Source organism: Aspergillus caelatus (assembly GCF_009193585.1).
Source record: "Aspergillus caelatus strain CBS 763.97 unplaced genomic scaffold BDV27scaffold_86, whole genome shotgun sequence".
Taxonomy (NCBI): Eukaryota; Fungi; Ascomycota; class Eurotiomycetes; order Eurotiales; family Aspergillaceae; genus Aspergillus; species Aspergillus caelatus.
The window spans coordinates 15,019-33,777 of record NW_022475349.1 but is presented as its reverse complement, the minus strand read 5'-3'; the positions used below and the strand labels follow the sequence as shown (position 1 = coordinate 33,777).

The 18,759-nt window shown below is 47.8% G+C and overlaps 9 protein-coding genes across 9 annotated transcripts; 5 read left to right on the top strand and 4 right to left on the bottom strand.

Annotated features, from left to right (window-relative positions):
* Positions 1-97: 97 nt before the first annotated feature.
* On the top strand, positions 98-1,918 carry BDV27DRAFT_112469 (heme-dependent oxidative N-demethylase family protein). Its single transcript, XM_032064569.1, has 3 exons — positions 98-724; positions 790-1,255; positions 1,311-1,918. Exons 1-3 carry the CDS (start codon positions 235-237, stop codon positions 1,789-1,791), a joined length of 1,437 nt encoding a protein of 478 aa, XP_031927647.1. The 5' UTR covers positions 98-234; the 3' UTR covers positions 1,792-1,918.
* A 237-nt stretch (positions 1,919-2,155) lies between these two features.
* BDV27DRAFT_112451 (PRP38 family protein) lies at positions 2,156-3,179 on the bottom strand. Its single transcript, XM_032064568.1, has one exon. The coding sequence runs from the start codon at positions 3,145-3,147 to the stop codon at positions 2,398-2,400; it is 750 nt and encodes a 249-aa protein (XP_031927646.1). The 5' UTR covers positions 3,148-3,179; the 3' UTR covers positions 2,156-2,397.
* A 310-nt stretch (positions 3,180-3,489) lies between these two features.
* Positions 3,490-4,753, top strand: BDV27DRAFT_128194 (uncharacterized protein). The gene has a single exon (XM_032066928.1). The coding sequence runs from the start codon at positions 3,584-3,586 to the stop codon at positions 4,598-4,600; it is 1,017 nt and encodes a 338-aa protein (XP_031927645.1). The 5' UTR covers positions 3,490-3,583; the 3' UTR covers positions 4,601-4,753.
* A 77-nt stretch (positions 4,754-4,830) lies between these two features.
* Positions 4,831-7,299, bottom strand: BDV27DRAFT_112410 (WD40 repeat domain-containing protein). The gene is made up of 3 exons (XM_032064567.1): positions 6,983-7,299; positions 5,253-6,918; positions 4,831-5,188 (listed from the first exon to the last, which is right to left on the bottom strand). The coding sequence occupies exons 1-3, from the start codon at positions 7,023-7,025 to the stop codon at positions 4,966-4,968; spliced, it is 1,932 nt and encodes a 643-aa protein (XP_031927644.1). The 5' UTR covers positions 7,026-7,299; the 3' UTR covers positions 4,831-4,965.
* A 942-nt stretch (positions 7,300-8,241) lies between these two features.
* BDV27DRAFT_172247 (putative DEAD box helicase involved in nonsense mediated decay) lies at positions 8,242-11,627 on the top strand (the record flags this gene model as incomplete). The annotated part of the gene is made up of 5 exons (XM_032075814.1): positions 8,242-8,625; positions 8,685-8,995; positions 9,066-11,119; positions 11,175-11,268; positions 11,333-11,627. 5 exons carry the CDS (start codon positions 8,242-8,244, stop codon positions 11,625-11,627), a joined length of 3,138 nt encoding a protein of 1,045 aa, XP_031927643.1.
* Positions 11,628-11,867: 240 nt separating this feature from the next.
* Positions 11,868-12,703, bottom strand: BDV27DRAFT_128191 (PET191 family protein). The gene is made up of 3 exons (XM_032066927.1): positions 12,631-12,703; positions 12,326-12,467; positions 11,868-12,254 (listed from the first exon to the last, which is right to left on the bottom strand). The coding sequence occupies exons 1-3, from the start codon at positions 12,653-12,655 to the stop codon at positions 12,068-12,070; spliced, it is 354 nt and encodes a 117-aa protein (XP_031927642.1). The 5' UTR covers positions 12,656-12,703; the 3' UTR covers positions 11,868-12,067.
* Positions 12,704-12,705: 2 nt separating this feature from the next.
* BDV27DRAFT_128190 (sterol esterase) lies at positions 12,706-14,598 on the top strand. Its single transcript, XM_032066926.1, has 2 exons — positions 12,706-13,103; positions 13,158-14,598. The coding sequence occupies exons 1-2, from the start codon at positions 12,989-12,991 to the stop codon at positions 14,456-14,458; spliced, it is 1,416 nt and encodes a 471-aa protein (XP_031927641.1). The 5' UTR covers positions 12,706-12,988; the 3' UTR covers positions 14,459-14,598.
* A 760-nt stretch (positions 14,599-15,358) lies between these two features.
* BDV27DRAFT_128188 (uncharacterized protein) lies at positions 15,359-15,872 on the bottom strand. Its single transcript, XM_032066925.1, has one exon. The coding sequence runs from the start codon at positions 15,841-15,843 to the stop codon at positions 15,568-15,570; it is 276 nt and encodes a 91-aa protein (XP_031927640.1). The 5' UTR covers positions 15,844-15,872; the 3' UTR covers positions 15,359-15,567.
* Positions 15,873-16,568: 696 nt separating this feature from the next.
* On the top strand, positions 16,569-18,756 carry BDV27DRAFT_128186 (putative RAS small monomeric GTPase (Rsr1)). Its single transcript, XM_032066924.1, has 7 exons — positions 16,569-17,303; positions 17,379-17,410; positions 17,480-17,506; positions 17,588-17,667; positions 17,717-17,768; positions 17,822-17,831; positions 17,950-18,756. The coding sequence occupies exons 1-7, from the start codon at positions 17,293-17,295 to the stop codon at positions 18,371-18,373; spliced, it is 636 nt and encodes a 211-aa protein (XP_031927639.1). The 5' UTR covers positions 16,569-17,292; the 3' UTR covers positions 18,374-18,756.
* Positions 18,757-18,759: the final 3 nt, after the last annotated feature.

Sequence of the window (18,759 nt, the reverse complement as noted above, 5' to 3'; positions counted from 1 at the left end):
ATCCCGCCAATCTCTGATTTCAGTAATGACCACACATCTGCCTTAAGGTATTAAATCAAGGTTACTTCCCCCTGCGCTTTCATGGTCATGTCTCTAACACCCATACCTGGACACGATATTCGGGTCTACGTACGAGATACGATACAGATGTGACTTCGCACTGTTCGAGCCTGCAATAGCGAAAATATTCATATATGTTCTCTTAGTGCCCCATACCGTATTTTAGAAAGCATCATGGACACACTCGATCCACTGGATAATCTGTGGTTGGTCTGCTTCACTGTGTTCGGACTAGCTGGGCTATGCTTTGCTTTGAGTGGGTTGCAGAACAAACCAGTTTGGCTTTGCTCAAGATTTTACAGTGTCACGCCACCACAGTCGATATCACCGGAGAAGAAACCAACGAAGTATGCGAATTTTTTACCACCTCAGAACGGTCAGGCACTCACTGCGTTACCGGAATTTGTGACAGGAAGGAGTGAAGTCAGCGAAGAGAACGTTCTCAAACACATCCTTCCCATGACCACGGACTATAGGACCTGCGAGGAAAACAGATACACACCAACGGGATTTTCTATAGCTGAGGTTAAGGCCTTAGGGGACTTTCCAGACTATGCGAAACTCAGCGGTGTTCCCTTGCCTCAAGAGTATCCCGAGTTCGAAATTGAAAAAGCGCTACCCAGGCCATATCGTCCGTTTAGATGGGGCTATCACCAGACAATGTGTACGTTTGCTCATTTCTGACTACGAGTGCCGCCGCATAACTTGTGCAATTGACAACCATGGCAGCATTGACAAAGCTAGAAACGGATTGGTGGATAGAGCTTGAGAACACCTACAAACAACGGATCGCGCAACGGAAGGACTTATATGCAAGGCATGGGGATGCGGTCCTGGGCTGGCTTCCAGGATCAGAGCTGGCTTGTAAAGAACTCATGGAAATGGTCCTGCAATTCATCTGCGCCCGGTATCCGCAATACTTCTCTCTAGTGGACAGTCGTATCCTACAGAATAGGATCTTGGGAGTAGAGCAGGATATTAGATCCAAGCATCCCCTTGAGGTACTACTCGACAACGTACCCGAGGACTTCGGTCTGATGCTACGTGATGACACAACGGGTAACTATTTTCTACGTGCCGGAGTCATCTGTTCTGCTTTGGGGTGGAATGTCGGCACCAAGATCGGACTTCAGCTTCATCATATCCATGGCTCAGTTCCAGATTACAGGGAGAAGATGCAATTTTCCATGGATCGGTGCGTATCATGCCAGATTATCTCGGCCACTGTTTACTCACAGATAATCATGTAGGTTTTTCACCAAAATGCCGACCGACAAACCGATACAAAGAGGATCCTGGGGTCTTGAAGTCGGACAGCCTTTGTATATGCCTAAAGGGGACCCTCATGAGAAACTCCGACTGAACCAAGATCCCAATCTTCAACTAGAGGACTGCTATCTCAGAGTAGATTGGCAAACACTCCGCCGCCTTCCCCTTTCAGGGGCTATCGTATTCAACTTCAAGGCACTCTTCACACCTGTGACTGAATTCCGGGACGAACCTGGCGTGCCCGCATTGATAACCAAGGTCTTGAAGGAGGGCAAGAAGAATATACTGGAGTACAAGGGTACATGGCACGTGGAGCATGTTGTACTTCCCATGCTTGAAGAATGGGCAAAAGAACAAGAGGCGAATAAGCTCGTTCCCAGTGGTTGGGAGGTAGCTACATTGGATGATAGCCCATGGTATCAAAATTGGCAGGAAAAGTGGCATCGCCAACAAGGCTTTTAGTGCCATTTGCTCATAAGCTCTTCCCAATCCGTATTCCCTGATATGGTTTCTGATTTGCACAGCTTCGGTGATACTGGGCCAGGCAGCCACATTGAGATCATTTATTTGCGTTCTAAGTAATTTACGAGCATGGTACAATTGATCTAATCAGTAAGTGAAATCAACATATGTTTTACAATTGAATAGCAAAGATGATGGGGTATCTCCGAATGCTGCAGATTGTAACCAAAACTGGTACTATGCTCAAGCAGCAATGCCGTTTTTCCAATTCCTAACTCCCAAAATAGAGCCCCATTCTCCCGTAGTAGATGCCTCCATATACTCCATTTTGAAGAGGATGACAAGAATTCCGTGGGCGTCTGTGTCACGGTGCTCGAGGTATATTCGATCGCTGCCCTATCAGGGCACGTAAGGTAGCGGGGTCAAATGAGAACCACACCTGTTGAAGGGATGTGGGTGGCTCAATGAAAACGACTGCTCATCGGAAACCGTCATGAGTTTGCACGAGGAGCCGTAGCCTCTGAGACCGAGCCGGCAATAAGAAGCTCAACACCAATATATTATTTGGCAGAGCCAAAAGACGTTCGCAGCTAGCCGGTGGCCATCTCAATCATCACCGGCATCATCAGCTGACCGATCATCACTAGCCTGACCCTCCTCACTCTCCTCTTCTTCGTTGTCCATCTCTTCCAACTCAGCAGCCAGCGGGCTGACTCGTTCCTCCAGAAGATCCAAATCCTCCAATTGCTGTCGCGAAGGCAACTTCCACAAACTCGTACCACATACACGATCCTTAGTGAGAAGATCATCGACAAATTGATCCACATACGTAAGAACGACTGAATCGCGCACGCGCCGCTTCAATTTCCGATAGTCAAGAAGAAGCGGTTCTAGCGTTTTATACACATCCACCGCGTCGAAGGTCAAGCGAACGTAAAACGCCGCCAAAGCCCGCAGGTACTTAAAATCACCCTGTTGTTTGACCACGCCATTCTCAGCTTGCTCCGTTGCTGTCTGCTCGCCTTCCTCGTCGTTGACCGGGTCGGTGAAATTTAGGTACTCCAGTACGATATCCCGGTCCGGGTTTAGTTGCAGCATCTTGAATGCGAGACAGAGAAATGGTGTAGGCTTCTCGGAAACGCCGTACGTTCCTCCGATGGATGTCAGCTCAACCGCGCGATCGCAAAGCGTCGCTGCGTTCAATCCGAAACATTGTTCTTTCCAGTAGTAGGAGTCCGTGATACGGTCGCGCACGGCTTTTTCGAATAGAGTGGCTGGATTGACACCGCGCACTAATGGACCGGTGTAGCCGCGGTTGTCGAGAAGGGAACTGGCATCGGCGCGGTGGGATGCCATTGTTTCCGGGGTGGATGGCAGGCGAGGTGAAGGATTTGCGGAGAAATAATGATGCAGATGAAAGATTGAACTGAATGATGTCGGAGTTGAGGCGATTGTCTTGGCGGTCGGGATTCTGCCAAGACTGGTCCTTATCGATAGTCGCACCGCCAACGGGGTGACTGTAAACACGAGATGAAACAGGTTGAGTGATCGATTGATCTTCATCTGCTGGGTTTTGACGTATGAGTTGCATGATAGACGAGTTTACGAGTTACTATATTACTATTTAAACAGAAGACTATATATCCCAGTCGTGGTATAACGGTGTCCCATATACCTGTTTTTTTTTTTTTTTTTTTTTTCTCATCTACACCAACGGGTCATCCATACATACCCTTCCAACTATACAACCACCACATCCCACATACCAATGCAGAAAACCCTCTAACCAGCAATGGTCCTCCTAACTTCCTCCACGGTCTCCGTAATCCTCTCCTCGGGAGTGATCTGCATTTTCACCTTCGTCCTCTTCCTCTCCGGCTACGTCCTCCAACAACAATCCGTGCGCAGCATCCAACACGCCATCAAACCCCCGCAACCACCAGATCCCATCCCCGGCCTCACCCACCATGGAGGCAATACAAAACGCACCACCTTCCTAGACAACCCAAATGACGATGACAACCACTCAAAAGGCAACTATGCCTACCTCCAACTTCTTACCACACCTGACCCCTCAAACATCTGCTCCGCAATCCTCTTTTTCAAAACCCTCTCAACAAATAACACCGCAATCCAAGACCGCCTCTTCATGTACCCTCAAGACTGGGACCAAACCCCGCCCCACAAGCTCACTACCGAGGTCTCAACAGCTCTCGCCCTCCTCCGCACAGCCTCCCTAAAATACAACATCTGGCTCCTCCCCATCGACATGACAGCCGCCACCAGCGCCGGCTACACCCCCACAGATACAAAGCTCCTCCGTCTCGGTCAGATCCAGTTCATGCAATACGACTCCGTCCTCTACGTCCAGACACCGGGGTTACTCCTCGACACGGCAAAACTGGACTCTATCCTTCTTTCTAGGCCATTGCCGGGCAGACACGATAAGAACAGGCCGGAGTCGTATATGAACGAGGCGTGGATTCCAATGCCGCTTCGTCCGGATCGAGATGTGGCGCTCCCGCCCGTGTATCTGGTTACTGTTAATAATGTGGGCGCGGGCCAGGTTGAGGCTCGTGGGCATGTACCGAATGTGGCGCTGCCCGGATTTGGGTCTTTGGTTACGGGGCCTTGGGGCGTGGAGAAGTCTGCTGGGGAGGAGCAGCCGGGGTATGTTTTCTTCGAGCATGATGAGGATGGACATGTTTCTTGGTCGAGGAATTCGTTGTTTGGGCCTTGGAGGGCAGGGCAGTATGATGTTTGTGAGGGGATTGACCTTGATGATGTGCATGATGATTATGGGCTATGATTATGATTTTTGTTTTTCGCTTTCTGGTTGGTATGGTTATTGCTTGGTTTGGACATATCTGGTTGGTGTTGGTGGTTTTATAGGGATTATGTAGCATATTGTACTTTTCTTCTTTGTTGGCTACATATACGGAGCTACATGCCAATACACGATACTACTAGTAGATCTCTTTCAGTATTTCCGAACATTAAATCTGAGAGGATATCATGGTTAACTCATCAGTCGTGTCTTAACATGACTCAACACAGCGCTATCATTAACATATCGCCAGTACATGCATTAAAACTACACCAAACAGCAAAGCATCCCTACAGCACGCATAAAAGCATGCCAGAGATACAGATAGTGTACAGATCCACAGCCGACTACCGAGGAACGCCGATCTCGTACCCCAATAGAACTTCGGTGGTACTGCCTTCCCAGCCTCTATTGCCACTTGTGGAAACCATGAACCGACACGCTTGATCGATGTATAGCTGTGAGACAGTTCCTGTTCGATGTCCTGGGATGATAAGAAAGGGGACAGTTGAGTGACGGGTGACTTGCTCGTGTTTCAGGTCGTATAATCTAAGAATATCATGGGAGGCGCTGAAAGTGGGGGGTTAGCTCACTCTCCATTTTTAGTATGCGATCAATATCGCCAAAAGCTTACCAAACTATATGTCGCCCGTTAGGCATCGCCCTGAGAGCCGTAACAGGTCCACTTCCCTGGGGGAATTTGAAAGTCCGTTCAGGATCTCGTAGGCCCTTGTGAAGACTGAATTCCTCTACAGTTCCATTTCGACGGCCGGCGTAGATATAATTGCCGTCTGGAGACCAGCATGCATTCATGCACCAGGGGGGAGAATTGCGAGGCGAGATGCGAGCGATAGGGTCCGGTTGCCGTCTGTCCCACACTCGGATAGTGCCATCTATGGATGCGGCAAGAAAGGTGTTATCGGATATGTTCTTATCAGACTGCGTCTGTTGGCTGAGATCTTGGCTCTCTGGTACAGCTTCCAATTCCTCTGCGTGAGGCAGGCCGTTTACAACAGGCTGCGACGAGGCACCGGCGGCTTCTGGCTTGCGAGTCTCTGGTTGCTGGGGCGCCGCGTCCTCCTCCTTGATTTGAGCGCTTGTATCAACTGGAGCTGGCGCTTCTGGAACACCATTTTGCTGACCTGATGGCTCAGGCTCACCGGGTGCATCAGCGTCGGGGAGGGTGCCATTGGCCAGAGCTTTACCAAACTCATCATCTTCGTCTATGCCAAAGGCATTCCCTGATGCGCCTGCCCCTTCGCCTCCAGTGCCATCTGTATCCCCGAACAATGAATCCGCTCCACCGAAAAGTGAGTCTGCCGGTGAGCCCGCCTGCGGGTTTGATGAGTCGCCAACACCACCTTGGTCGTTCGACGTATCCATGAAGTCGAAGCTATTACCACCACTTGCCTGGTAATTCGACGAGTAAGTCCCATTAGGAAGGGGTGTCTCAGTATCCTTAGGAACTGGAAGGCTAGATTCTGGCCGTAAGTCAATGGCTGATATCTGTCTGGCACTGGATCCAAATGAGCGCCTAGTCTGGCCTGTGTTCAGGTCCCAGTCAAAGACTCGCTTATCCCAACTTCCGGACAATAATGATTTCTCATCAGATGTCAGGTTCAACACTGACACGGCTGAAGTATGTTGTTGTAGCAGGGCAATCTCCTTGCCTTCGTCATGGCGGACAGATTGCAGGCGAATGGCACCCGACTCCAAGCCGGACAGTAACCACAAACCCTCACTATGGCTAGCCAAAGAATACACCGGTGACAGAGTGTTGCCGTCCATGTTTTCCCAATATGTCATTACCACGCCTGCCTTGACCACGCTGTCCACGAAGGGGTGCCGTTGCGCTACAGTTAACATCAATTTGCTGTTAATCGACTCCACCCAATTGAACTTCCGCACGTATCCATCCGAGCCGCCACTGAATACCCATCTCATGTCTGCAGTCGCCGTCACTGCATTAATCGATGTACTGTGGGGTGCAGCCGTCGTAGGGACTATATCGTAGGTAGAGGCAGTGAGACATTTGGACCGGACTGGAGGATGATATACAGATACTGAATCATGTACAATGTTCACTGGGCCGGTCGTAGTCATTTCAACATCCGTATTTGGTTGGGGTACACCAGCGCTATCCGATACGTGACTGGCATTTGACTGGCCATCTGCGTCTTGATCGGCGTCATCGTCAGCGTCGGCGTCGTTGTCGTTATCGTTGTCATTGTCATTGCCACCATCGTCAGCATCCCGGAGAGTATCATCCATTTCATTATCGGAGCTACCATCTTGCGAGCCTATGTATCGCCAAATCATTAGGCTGCTACGACTATCGTCAATGGTGTTACAGGGGAAGCTCACCTGCAAGATCTCTGTCATCATCATCTTCCCCGAGCGAAGCCATTGTTTCAAGTGGTAAAAATTCAAGGCCCGATTGTTCTAGAGCATGCGATCTCGAAGCTGAAAGTTATACCATATAATATGTATATATAAGTGGCGAACAAAGAGCTCTATCTCAATGGCCCATCTCTCGGTGGGAGCCTCCGCAATTCAAGGGTTCATGGTTTGATAGCTCGCACTGACTTTAGACGATGGAAATAGGCAGGAAATTCAGTCGCACAGATGTTGCGCCCAGGGTTATCAAGGGGCAGAAGCTATGGTATTGCGGCGCGAGCGTGTGTACTGGAATCGGCAAGACGCCTTTCTTTATCTCCAAATCCGTTTATCGTTCTTTCCCCGGCTTCAGTCACGTTGCCCGCCCACTTTGTGCCTCAGGCGGAAACGTCTATCCATATCTAGTTAGCGTCATATCATACATCTAAATCATAGTATGTTTGTTGCAACAGTTGGATGCAGATGTCCCTCTACAACAAAATTTATCATGTATGGCAAAAGAAGAAAAAGAAGAAAAAGAAAAGAAAATATTTCAGGTATTTTTGGGCAGATAGCTTAGCGACTCGTACAATGACTATCCATACAGGAACAAATAGCCGTGGTTGTTCCATAGCAACTAAAGGAATTGACCACTAAATGAGCAGAATTCCGCCTCTCAGACTGTAAAAATTCATGTCTCTACAATTTATGTCTCTATTGTATTTTGTACATGTAGGTATACTCTGTTTTTATTTACCATAACTGTTGGTGTGCATCCTAGAGCACTGTGAAAGAAATGACTCAATGGGTAAGAGTATGGCAAGCGATAGCGTCCTTTGAACAGGGCATGTCTTTTCTTCTGAAACGGACAGAAGCCGCTGGAAGAGCTTTGCTACTAGGGACGAATTCCGGTTGTGATCTCCTCTATTCACGCTAGATTGAGAGCTGATTCGGAAGATTCTGATAAAGCTCCTCAACTTAGTGAATTACGCAATCTTGAACGACTGTCCTTTAACATTGAATTGGGCCCTCTACTGAGAAAGATAGATCGAAAAAGAATGCTCACTACATAACCCGTGGGTCAACGCTCTAAGCTCTCTGCTTTTCGTGTGGGTTCCTGAACTGCCTACCTATTTGGGAGAGTGCAAACGAGTCAACCTCATTCTCGTTTCCCTCAAAACTTACCTTAAATCACCACCACCATCATTACCAACAACTCACTAAGTTTTACTAACAGGCTCTAAAACATGAAACCATCGAGCGGCTCTAGTATTCCTAGTAATGGGTCGCTTCATAAGCAACCCACGAAACCAACAGTTCACCCCGTTGTCCCCGTCAACCAAGATGTCAAAGCTTACTTTGCCGAGGCAGTCCTCGATAATTCCCAGCCGTGGCTTCTGAATCCAGAAATTCCATCACCTGATGAGATAATGGGAACTGGATCTGAGACTGAATTCGTTGATCTGCTGCCAAATCGGATCGTAGGTCCCTGGAGCTCGAAGAACGAGTATCTGAAAGCCCACTATGAGTTGCTTAGAGAAGACTCAGTTGCTCCCCTACGGGACGCTGTAGCGTACGTTCGAGAGAATCCAGAGATGCAAGATACGAATACCGTATCTATCTACGAGAAGGTTTGTACCTCTTTCTCGCTCGGCTTCATTGAGGGATCATCTAAATCGTGTGGCTCTAGGTACACATTGTAGGTATTACATTTACACAACAAGGCTTGGCGACTCGAATCCAGTTTTCGACCATTAGATCGGGAAAGAACATTGTCTGGGAATATTCTAAGCGCCTACGGACAGGCACCATCGTTGCACTTTCTCCGACGGTTGATTCGTTCAGAAATAAATGTGTTATTGCTGTTGTGGCAGCCCGGCCACTAAATGGTGTAAAGCAATGCCCTCCAGAGATCGATCTTTATTTCGCGCGGTCTGTGGATGCAGAGTTCGATCCACATCAGGAATGGGTCATGGTTGAGGCCAAAGATGGCTACTTCGAGTCCATGAGACATACGATGACAGCTTTACAGAAAATGAGCCGAGAAAAGTAAGATTTCCATCCTACTAAGAGTATTAAAATTGAACGTAGCTACTAACAGTTTCGACAGGTTTCCACTCGCCGAACAAATCTGCTTACTCCATCCTAATACCGAAACTCCCGAGTATGTCAAAGCAGGTCCAGTCATGGACATACAGTCCGCTATCAGTCCATCTGGAGAAGAAGGCAAAATTAATGTTCTAGAATACTGGCCTAAGTACCCAACAGGTGATCTGGATGCCACCCAATGGAGGGCTTTGGAGCAAATGCTTACAAAAAGCCTTGCCGTTATCCAAGGGCCCCCAGGAACCGGCAAAACATTCGTCTCTGTGATTGCGTTGAGGATTTTGCTCTCCAACATGAACCCAGGAGATCCGCCTATAGTCATCGCCTCGCAGACAAACCATGCTCTGGATCAGCTTCTGAGGCACGTTTCTCGTTTTGAGAGGGACTATATTCGCTTGGGAGGCAGAAGTAATGACCCTGAGATCAAAAAGCGTACCCTTTTTGAAGTCCGACAAAATGAACCCCTTGCTACCATACAAGGCAGTGTTCTTGGACAGGCCCAAAAGCGATATAATAAATATCATCACACGATTGCTGATCTCTTGCAGAACTTCAGTGTCGAGAACGATGGCACTCTTCTTCCGCCTGAGTTTTTCACAAAGTATGGCCTACTGACTGCAACACAATGTGACTCTCTCGAGAAGGGGGCAAAGGGCTGGATACGACCCAACAATGAAGAAGATGTCTATCCCTTGATAGCCTGGCTTGGAGAGCAAGCGGTCCCATTCGAAGTACACTATTCAACTGAGAACTTCGGCTTCGATGAAGATGAGATTGATCTAGAGTATGAACAACTTAGAGAATTAGAAACCGACCAAGGGATCGAAGAGGAGGACCGTGAAGTTCTCAAGGGACCGTTCATTTGTCTTCGAGAAAGATTCTGCGGACAAAGTACTTCGGCCTCCGAAGAAGCTAGCCAAAAGTATCTGAAGGAGCCCGACCTGTGGAAGATACCTGTCAAGGCACGTGGAGGAGTATATAATACTCTTCGAAAACTGCTCAAGGATAAAATCAGGCGGAAGTTTCAAAGCTTGGTTACACTTAATACAAACAATTGCAAAGACATCCGCATTGGAAAGTGGGAACGGGACAATCATCTCCTCCGGGATGCCAAGCTGATTGGGATGACAACAACGGGCCTTAGCAAGTACCGAGCTCTTGTATCAAGTTTAAAACCGAAGGTTGTTTTGATAGAAGAAGCAGCCGAAGCCATCGAAGCACCGATAGCAGCTGCCTGCCTCGATTCTCTTCAACATATGATCCTTGTGGGAGATCACCAACAACTCAGGGGAAGTTGCTCGGTACAGGACCTTCAGGGTGAACCGCTCTTCCTGGACATTTCAATGTTCGAAAGGCTCGTGAATAACGGGATTCAATACGAGACTCTTAGAAGACAGAGGCGGATGGTACCAGAGATACGACGATTGCTGGAACCCATTTACGGCGAGCTTCAGGACCATGAGTCAGTTCTTGAACGCCCCAAAGTGCCAGGAATGGGGGATGTACGATCATACTTTTTTTCTCACAATTGGCCAGAAAGCAATGACAGCTTATCTTCGAAGTACAATGAGAAGGAGGCGGAAATGATTATAGGATTCTTCATGCACCTGGTGCTCAACGGCGTTGCTGTCAAGGATATAACCGTTCTGACATTTTATAATGGCCAGAGAAAAAAGCTGCTCAAACTATTCAAGGAAAATTCCTATCTCCAGGGTCAGTATGTGAACATTGTGACGGTTGATTCGTTTCAGGGAGAAGAAAACGAGGTAGTGATTCTATCGCTGGTGAGAAGCGGCCGGTCTACCATCGGCTTTTTATCTATAGAGAACAGAGTCTGCGTTGCGCTTTCGCGTGCTAGAAACGGCTTTTATATCTTTGGAGACTCTACAACGCTTGCTGATGCGGATTCCCTCTGGTGGCAAGTTGTCACCCTCATGGGAGGCAAGAACCCAAAACGAAGGCTTGGTTTTTATCTACCTTTAACATGCACCAAACATGGAAATGTGATATACAAGAAAGGTCTGTGTTTCCTACGTCCTCTTTAGCGGTTTCCATTCATGACAAATGCCAGCAGATCCCTCTGATTGGAACACTGCCTACGGAGGATGTGACCTCTCATGTAACGAGCGTCTAGGCTGTGGACACAGATGTCCACTATCATGCCATAGGTACCTGAAGCTGCGCGAACTGTCCGAGCAACTAGATAACAGTGCTGACCGTGTGGGTTTCTAGTTTCTCCCATGATCAAGTCAAGTGCATTGAGGTCTGTGGTCGACAGATGCGATGTGGTCACAAATGTGATAACCCCTGCTATGAGATTCACACCTGTTTCTGTGGGTGCCCGTTGAACTCCGCCATTGAGTGTAACTCGGAAGCTGCTGGGGGTTTGCTCTCTAGAAAGGATGGATGTATATTTGAGGACGACAGCCACCGCCAGGCTGCCATTCGAAGCTACCAAGCCTTCGCAAAGGGTGGATCCAAGGAACAGGACGAACGACTTCTCCGGATGGCTGAGTTAAGCATGTAGAGCGGATATCAAAGGTGGCAGGATGTGTGGCGCAAGCATTTCTTTTGTGATATCTATTTGCACTGGCGCCAGGGGTGAGGTAAAGTTATGACTGAGAATTTACCCTGTGAAACTTATGAATGTTTACTATCCGAAATCACCCATCTCTCTCTCCATCTTTCCAAATGTTGAGCTATCTCTCATGTAGTATGCTCCAGGGCACCCCTACACCAATCCGGCCTACTTTGCACCTCAACAAGCTGTTGGTAGCGGTGAATATCAATTTACCTAGTATGTACAGTAGATCGAACACCAGAATCATGAGGTCTATAATCGTATAAGTCCCTCCACAAACTCCAAACCATGCCAAGAGAACGAAAATACAAAAGTCCAGCTATGTGTCAACGACTTAAGACAGGGAACGGTGGGTTTCAGTACTGAGACAGCATCGAAACATTCCCTTACAGGCCCCTTGTCTTCTCGGGATCCATCTGGACCTCGTCCCCACTAATCTCTTTGACGGACTCAAAGGCAGGCTTCCCAGCATATAGCTGTTCAGGCTTGTTCCGGTTCCCGCCTTCCATTTCGCTGGCACCAGCGAGTGGCTGGTTTCCGCGGAATCGCTTGCGCATATCAATCAAACCCCGCCTGGATGAAGATTGAAAGTTAGGTCCGGTTTCGGTATTTTAGGTCTTCCATCGAGGGTACGCATGACTCACTTGCACTCGCCGAACCCTTTCCGCAGCTGTTGGCATCGCATGGGCAGTGTATCGACTAGCGGCTCGCTCAAACATTCACGGGGCGTGTGGCGCTGGACCATGATACAGTCGGATTCCTGGAGGCATTGGGCCAATGCATCGCCTGTAAGGTGATATCAAAGCATGGTTAGATTAGGGGGAACCTTTCAATCGCGGAGGGTAATATGTTGGCCGCAGGCTAAGCATGAGATTCGGGATTTGGTCTCGGAAGCGACGGTCGGTCACCCCGAATGGCTCGATAATTGAGAGAGCTGAGTAGTACTCACGGATGTCTTTGCAGGAGTTCGGCATTTTGCTTATAGGTAGGAAACCAGCCGACAAGGCAGAGGAAGGAAGACCTGCCAATCACTTGTCCGGCGCAAAATTAGACTCCAGGAAAAGAAGGCAAAAATGGGGCCATCCCCGGATTAGATAAGCAGCTATCACATGAAAATGCAAATGACGTCTGAGCGTTTCCTTTTCTTGGAATTTCTTTTGCTGGGGGCGTTTCGGAGATCTTCATTTATCTCGCTTCCTGGCGCATTTCTGCCTCTTTCCCCATGATGGAGTTCAGGCCTCGGGTAGTGCGATAGACTTGTTACCCTTCTATACCTATACTAAAGCTTCAGGTATAATTCGTTCATCATGGCGCGCGTGCCTGTGATTGGTCGACTGTTTTGGTTTGAATATCTGGCTCTGTTCGCTTCTTTGGTTCTGGTATTGCTGGAATGGATCATACATATTATTACATTTTGTCTTCGTAAGTTAGAGGAGTCGTGTTGGAATTCTCAAATTATTCGTTAACCTCATACAGCTGAAACCGTAATCAAGTTCTTTTACGACCGGTCGAAAACCATCTTCAACCTATTTATAACTCCTGAGGATGAAGGCAAGCGCAGTAAAGAAGAACGGATCGCCGCCGCAGTCGCACAGGCCTCCGACTTTGTAGATATATGCGCTTTGTTCGGTTATCAGACTGAGGAGCATATTGTCCAGACCGGCGATGGCTACCTGCTCGGCCTCCACCGCTTGGCCTACCGGAGAGGTGAGGAGAAGATGCGCGTCAATCAAGGAAAAGGGGGCGTTCGGAAGAAGGTCGTCTTCCTGCACCATGGGCTCATGATGTGCAGTGAGGTTTGGGTATGTTTGTCAGAAGAACAACGGTGTCTTCCCTTTCAATTAGTGGAAAGGGGCTATGACGTCTGGTTTGGAAACAATCGCGGCAACAAGTACTCGAAGAAGTCCGTGCGGTTTTCGCCCGGGTCTAACGAGTTCTGGGACTTCTCCATCGATCAGTTTGCCTTTCACGATATTCCCGACAGCATAAATTATATTTTGGAAGTCACGGGTCAGCCTTCTCTGTCGTATGTTGGGTTCTCGCAAGGCACCGCCCAAGCCTTCGCGACACTATCTATCCACCCGCTGCTGAACCAGAAGGTCGATGTTTTCGTGGCTCTTGCGCCCGCAATGGCGCCTACGGGGTTGCCAAACCATTTCGTTGACTCACTGATGAAGGCCTCGCCGAATTTCTTGTTCCTTCTCTTCGGTCGACGTAGCATCCTCAGTTCGACAACGATGTGGCAGACGGTCCTCTACCCGCCTATCTTCGTTCAGATCATCGACAAGTGCCTTGACGGACTCTTCAATTGGAAATGCCGGAACATCAGTCGCTGGCAAAAGCTAGCGGGATACCTACATCTATTCTCCTTCACCAGCACCAAATCCGTGGTTCATTGGTTTCAGATCATCCGACACAAAAATTTTCAATTCTACGACGACGAGGTCCACGCTCCATTCAGCGTTGTCGCTAGCGAGCGATTTTATAAGCCGGTCAAGTACCCTACCAAGAACATCAAGACGCCCATTGTGCTACTGTATGGAGGCAATGACAGCCTCGTGGATATTAACGTGATGCTGAAGGAGCTGCCACACGGGACCACGGCCAAGATCATCCCGAAGTACGAACATCTCGATTTCTTGTGGGCGGTGGACGTAGAGCAACAGGTGTTCAGCCATGTCTTCGAGGCTCTCGAACGGTACAGCGGCATCACCCAGCTTGAGGGGCCGATGACGGGCCTGATTAACGGAGATGCGGGGCATGCGATCGCGATTTAGGGGATAGAGATGCATTAGATAGCATGAGTTATGATTCGTGCAAAGTATATACCGGCGCGTATCCGGACTGAGGTTGGTTTGTCTATAATGGTGTATGTTAATACCTTCACGTTAGCGCTCATTTCTCTTTTTTGGTTCTCCTTTTCTTTCTTCGTTCCTGAACACGTATGGCGACCGCCATGGCCTGTTTGTCGTACAGCACGTAAGTCGAGGCCGCTATATTATCTCATATTATGATATCATCTACGCAATAGAAGGAGGGCAATGACCAGTCGCACGCCGTTCGACCTCGCTTGACACACAGTGTGGGCCGTCGAATGTGATACATTGATTTAAGGTCGAACTGACGTCCTGGCATTCATTTAGACTACTGGTCAGAGCCAACGCCCCCTTCTCATATCAAGTTACATCTGTCGTTGAGTTTGCCTCCTGGAAATGTATCCCGTTGGACCTATCGACCGGTCCATCACATGGACACTGCGTCGTACTTCTTGTGCCCAATCGTCGCCCCCTGGATGTCCCAGTCAAGGGTCTGGCCATTGGTTTGTTTGGTGCCTGACAGCGTGAGGTGGCCAAGTCTTTGGTCCGGATCCAGTTCCACTCATCCGGGAGGAGGGAAAGGTGGGTTTTTTTTTATTTTTTTTTTTTTTATTTTATTTTTGTGTAGTAGAGCCGAGGGGTTGGAAAAAAGGTGACAGGTAAAGTAAACCGTTTAGTTTAAGCGATTGGTCAGGGGACGGAGAGCGTTTCAGGATATACGGAGGAACGGAGAAGGGGGAGGGAGGGAAGAAAGGGAGTCATAGGCTAAAGGGACGTTATTATATCTCGAGGGTTGATTCCGACTGCCCCTTGTATGTTTCTATATTTCTGAGAACTAATGCCTTCCCGTCGTCCATCAAGGGATCCCTGAGAGATCTATATTTATTTTTGACAGGACAACGGGTTGACTCATACATGCTCTGGTACGTTGTTTACTCTTTTTCATTTTTGGGAGTTTGTTTTTCTAGCCCTGTATCCCATTTTCTTCAATAGTCAATTCGAAATTTTTTGGTCAGTCGGTCAGGTTGGGAATGGTTGGATGGAGCCCCGAAAGCAGATCATCAGGACCATCACCCCCAATGATTGGCAACCCGAGCTATGGCCGAGTCGGACAATTCGTTGCTTTCTCTTCGTCTCCTGCAGATACTCTGGTGGGAACTATTTGGTTTTCCCCCTAAATCGGGCCTGGTGACCTTGATTTGGAGATCATTATGACTATTGTTCTCAAGGATCCAACCACCTGGACTATCTACAGGCAGAAGAAGAAGAAGAAGAAGAAGAAGAAGAAGAAGAAGAAGAAGAAGAAGACGAAGGGAGACAGCAAGCATTCCATAGATAGTGTTCATTCCTTGTTTTCTTTTTATTCTTTTTTTTTATAGATTGTTTGTTGGTCTATTTTCTTTCCCCCCGTTTTTATCCTCTCTCCCCTTGGTGATCCATTGATGGTATTCACCAGCCCCCTTGAACACTGATGATGGTGGGTTTTATTTCTTTTATGATTTTTATTTATTTCCCTCTCTCTTTTGGTTTTCGTTACTACGTGAATGAGCCCAAAAGGGGATAACGAAAATCCCAAACCACTGGGACTGGAATACTAAAGGGGGTTTTCCTAGGGTTCTCTAAACCTTTATCGGACTGGGCAGCGATTGATTGAGGAAAGTCCCACGAGAGTTAATCCTTTCCAGGTTTAACCACTGCTGGCTTAAAGTTTTCGTGCCAATTGTTGCGCACATTTGGGAAGCCTCTTTTTATTTTTTTTATTTTTATTTTTATTTTGTTAAAAACTGTTTATTATTTCTTTTCACTCACACCGCTTCGAATGTTGACAAAGTGAAAAAGGGAAAAGAAAGGAAACAATTAGGGCAAAAGGGATATCAAAGAATTAACAAGAAAAAGAAAAGAAAAAAAGGTAAAAGAACTACACACGTTAAGTTGACTCCCAAAATGAACAAAAGGATACAAGAAGTGATTGGAACCCAATTGAATAAAATGAAACCTCAGGGTTAAAACAAAATTAAAAAAGAAAACAAAAGATAAAAAAGAGGGAATTATGTACAATTTTTTTGTACTATTTCATTTATTTATTTTATTTTATCATTTCTTCATGTTATTTTTATTTTTATTTTTATTTCTTTTTCCTCTTTGACATGAACCCTCCGACTCGGATCCTTTCCACCCTTTGGCAATTCCTCTCAAAAAAAATCTCCCCACAACCGCGCGCTGACTTAGCTTCTAGTTCGGTCTTTAGTCTCCGGTAATCCACCTGAATTTCTGTTGACATCAACCGTTTTTCCTGCGCTCGCCTTCTCCGACCCCCTTTGACCCTTCACTCGAGTCCAAGTGATTGCCTCAGGTCCGGTGGCGCTGTCAATTCCACGACCTGCATATTATCCCCAATTTCCCCCCCTCCCTCCGTGGCATTGGTTGGCATTGGCATTGTGACCGATGTAACGCATCGCGTTATCGCTGCCTTTGCTCTTCCAGCCCACCCCCGCCCCCAAAGGGACCCAGTATCAGACCATCCCATTGCTTGAAATCGCGATTCATCACCGAGATCTTCAGTTGTTCACGAGACACGAATCTAACGAAGTGTACCCTTTATCTATTCATCTGATCTGGCCGGTTTGCGTGAATTGCATCGTCGCATCATACTCTTTGGTGGAGATTTAGGAGATACGGTATAGCAAAGATTGTGTTGGAAGAGGTCGATTGAACCAAGTATCGCATCGTCCCGGTCCATTCGAGGCACCAGAATAACTTCAGTTGATTGAGTGGGAACTACAATTGCTGTTTCAATGCGGCCGCAGTACGTCCTCCCAAAATGGATCCCTTTGCCCTGAACTTCATGCGCGCCGGATGCTAATGGCTTCACTCGATACAGACGGGAATATCATATTGTCGTGCTCGGCGCTGGTAGGCACCATCTGACAATTGACGATAGTTGAGGTCCATCGCTGATATCTGCTATTTCGTGCGCAACAGGTGGAGTTGGAAAGAGTTGTCTTACTGGTATATACCCTCTGACTCGTCGATGGACCTGACTCATGGGTCATCCCGTTCTGGGAAATAATTGTCACTTACACCGTACAGCTCAATTCGTCCAAAATGTGTGGATTGAGAGCTATGACCCCACGATCGAAGATTCATATCGCAAACAGATCGAGGTAGACGTAAGTGGATCATGTTACCAAACATGTCTTACGTTGCTGATTGTCATAGGGGCGACAATGCATTCTAGAAATTCTTGACACTGCAGGAACAGAACAATTCAGTAAGTCTCCCTGCAACGGTGCGACTCTGTCTTTTCCACTAACACAGCCCTAGCTGCCATGAGGTAAATCAGCAATCCGTCCCACTTCTTCAGTCCACTGGGGATCCACTACTGCGGCTATAGGACTGACACCTAACCACTCACTTCCTTTTCAGACCCGCATGCTAACCCTGACTCACAGAGAACTTTACATGAAACAGGGCCAAGGGTTTCTCCTGGTATTTTCCATTACGAGCATGTCCTCGTTGAACGAGCTGTCCGAACTACGAGAACAGATCATCCGCATCAAGGATGACGAGAAAGTCCCCATCGTCATCGTAGGTAATAAATCCGACCTGGAGGAGGATCGCGCGGTGCCCCGTGCTCGCGCCTTTGCCCTCTCCCAGAGCTGGGGCAACGCTCCTTACTATGAGACATCGGCTCGCCGACGAGCCAACGTCAACGAGGTCTTCATTGACCTCTGCCGACAGATCATCCGAAAGGACCTGCAAGGCAACTCCAAGGGTCGCGACGAACCGCCCAAGCGGGAAAATTCGAATCGACCCGATCGCAAGCGAGAACGACGACAGAAGACGAAACGTAAAGGACCTTGTGTGATTCTATAAATTAACGAATGTTATAAATGAAGGAGGGGCAGGAGACCAACGACTCGCTCCTCAATCGTATTTGAACCAACCTACCTCACATCTCGACGCATTTCTCAAGCCACCGGCTCACATCCTATCTGCACATACATACTACATATCTTCACCCATGCTAATGTTTTCAATCATCATATGCCCATCCAATGATAGATATATGTCGGTTCACAACCATTCAACTTTTTTCGTCTTACTTCCAATTGATACGTCTTCAACTGTTATTTTACTTCAAGGAATGAGAAAAAGTTGCATCTGTCTTCGTTTTCCCTCCGCATTGGCATTCACCAACCCCTTTATTGATATAGAGCAGTTCATTTTATAACTACGCCGCCATTCTTTGTTTTTTTTTT

What these genes read in the sequence shown, in the direction of transcription:
- BDV27DRAFT_112469 (XM_032064569.1), top strand. Translation starts at nt 235, where the DNA reads ATGGACACACTCGATCCACTGGATAATCTGTGGTTGGTCTGCTTCACT. An exon ending in GGGCTATCACCAGACAATGT is followed by an intron (nt 725 to 789) that starts GTACGTTTGCTC and finishes CAACCATGGCAG; the next exon opens with CATTGACAAAGCTAGAAACG. An exon ending in ATGCAATTTTCCATGGATCG is followed by an intron (nt 1,256 to 1,310) that starts GTGCGTATCATG and finishes ATAATCATGTAG; the next exon opens with GTTTTTCACCAAAATGCCGA.
- BDV27DRAFT_112451 (XM_032064568.1), bottom strand. Translation starts at nt 3,147, where the DNA reads ATGGCATCCCACCGCGCCGATGCCAGTTCCCTTCTCGACAACCGCGGC.
- BDV27DRAFT_128194 (XM_032066928.1), top strand. Translation starts at nt 3,584, where the DNA reads ATGGTCCTCCTAACTTCCTCCACGGTCTCCGTAATCCTCTCCTCGGGA.
- BDV27DRAFT_112410 (XM_032064567.1), bottom strand. Translation starts at nt 7,025, where the DNA reads ATGGCTTCGCTCGGGGAAGATGATGATGACAGAGATCTTGCAG. An exon ending in TGATGACAGAGATCTTGCAG is followed by an intron (nt 6,919 to 6,982) that starts GTGAGCTTCCCC and finishes GGCGATACATAG; the next exon opens with GCTCGCAAGATGGTAGCTCC. An exon ending in AACGGGCGACATATAGTTTG is followed by an intron (nt 5,189 to 5,252) that starts GTAAGCTTTTGG and finishes CCCCACTTTCAG; the next exon opens with CGCCTCCCATGATATTCTTA.
- BDV27DRAFT_128191 (XM_032066927.1), bottom strand. Translation starts at nt 12,655, where the DNA reads ATGCCGAACTCCTGCAAAGACATCC. An exon ending in GAACTCCTGCAAAGACATCC is followed by an intron (nt 12,468 to 12,630) that starts GTGAGTACTACT and finishes ATCACCTTACAG; the next exon opens with GCGATGCATTGGCCCAATGC. An exon ending in AAAGGGTTCGGCGAGTGCAA is followed by an intron (nt 12,255 to 12,325) that starts GTGAGTCATGCG and finishes ATCTTCATCCAG; the next exon opens with GCGGGGTTTGATTGATATGC.
- BDV27DRAFT_128190 (XM_032066926.1), top strand. Translation starts at nt 12,989, where the DNA reads ATGGCGCGCGTGCCTGTGATTGGTCGACTGTTTTGGTTTGAATATCTG. An exon ending in TATTATTACATTTTGTCTTC is followed by an intron (nt 13,104 to 13,157) that starts GTAAGTTAGAGG and finishes AACCTCATACAG; the next exon opens with CTGAAACCGTAATCAAGTTC.
- BDV27DRAFT_128188 (XM_032066925.1), bottom strand. Translation starts at nt 15,843, where the DNA reads ATGAACACTATCTATGGAATGCTTGCTGTCTCCCTTCGTCTTCTTCTT.
- BDV27DRAFT_128186 (XM_032066924.1), top strand. An exon ending in TATTGTCGTGCTCGGCGCTG is followed by an intron (nt 17,411 to 17,479) that starts GTAGGCACCATC and finishes CGTGCGCAACAG; the next exon opens with GTGGAGTTGGAAAGAGTTGT. An exon ending in GCAAACAGATCGAGGTAGAC is followed by an intron (nt 17,668 to 17,716) that starts GTAAGTGGATCA and finishes TGATTGTCATAG; the next exon opens with GGGCGACAATGCATTCTAGA.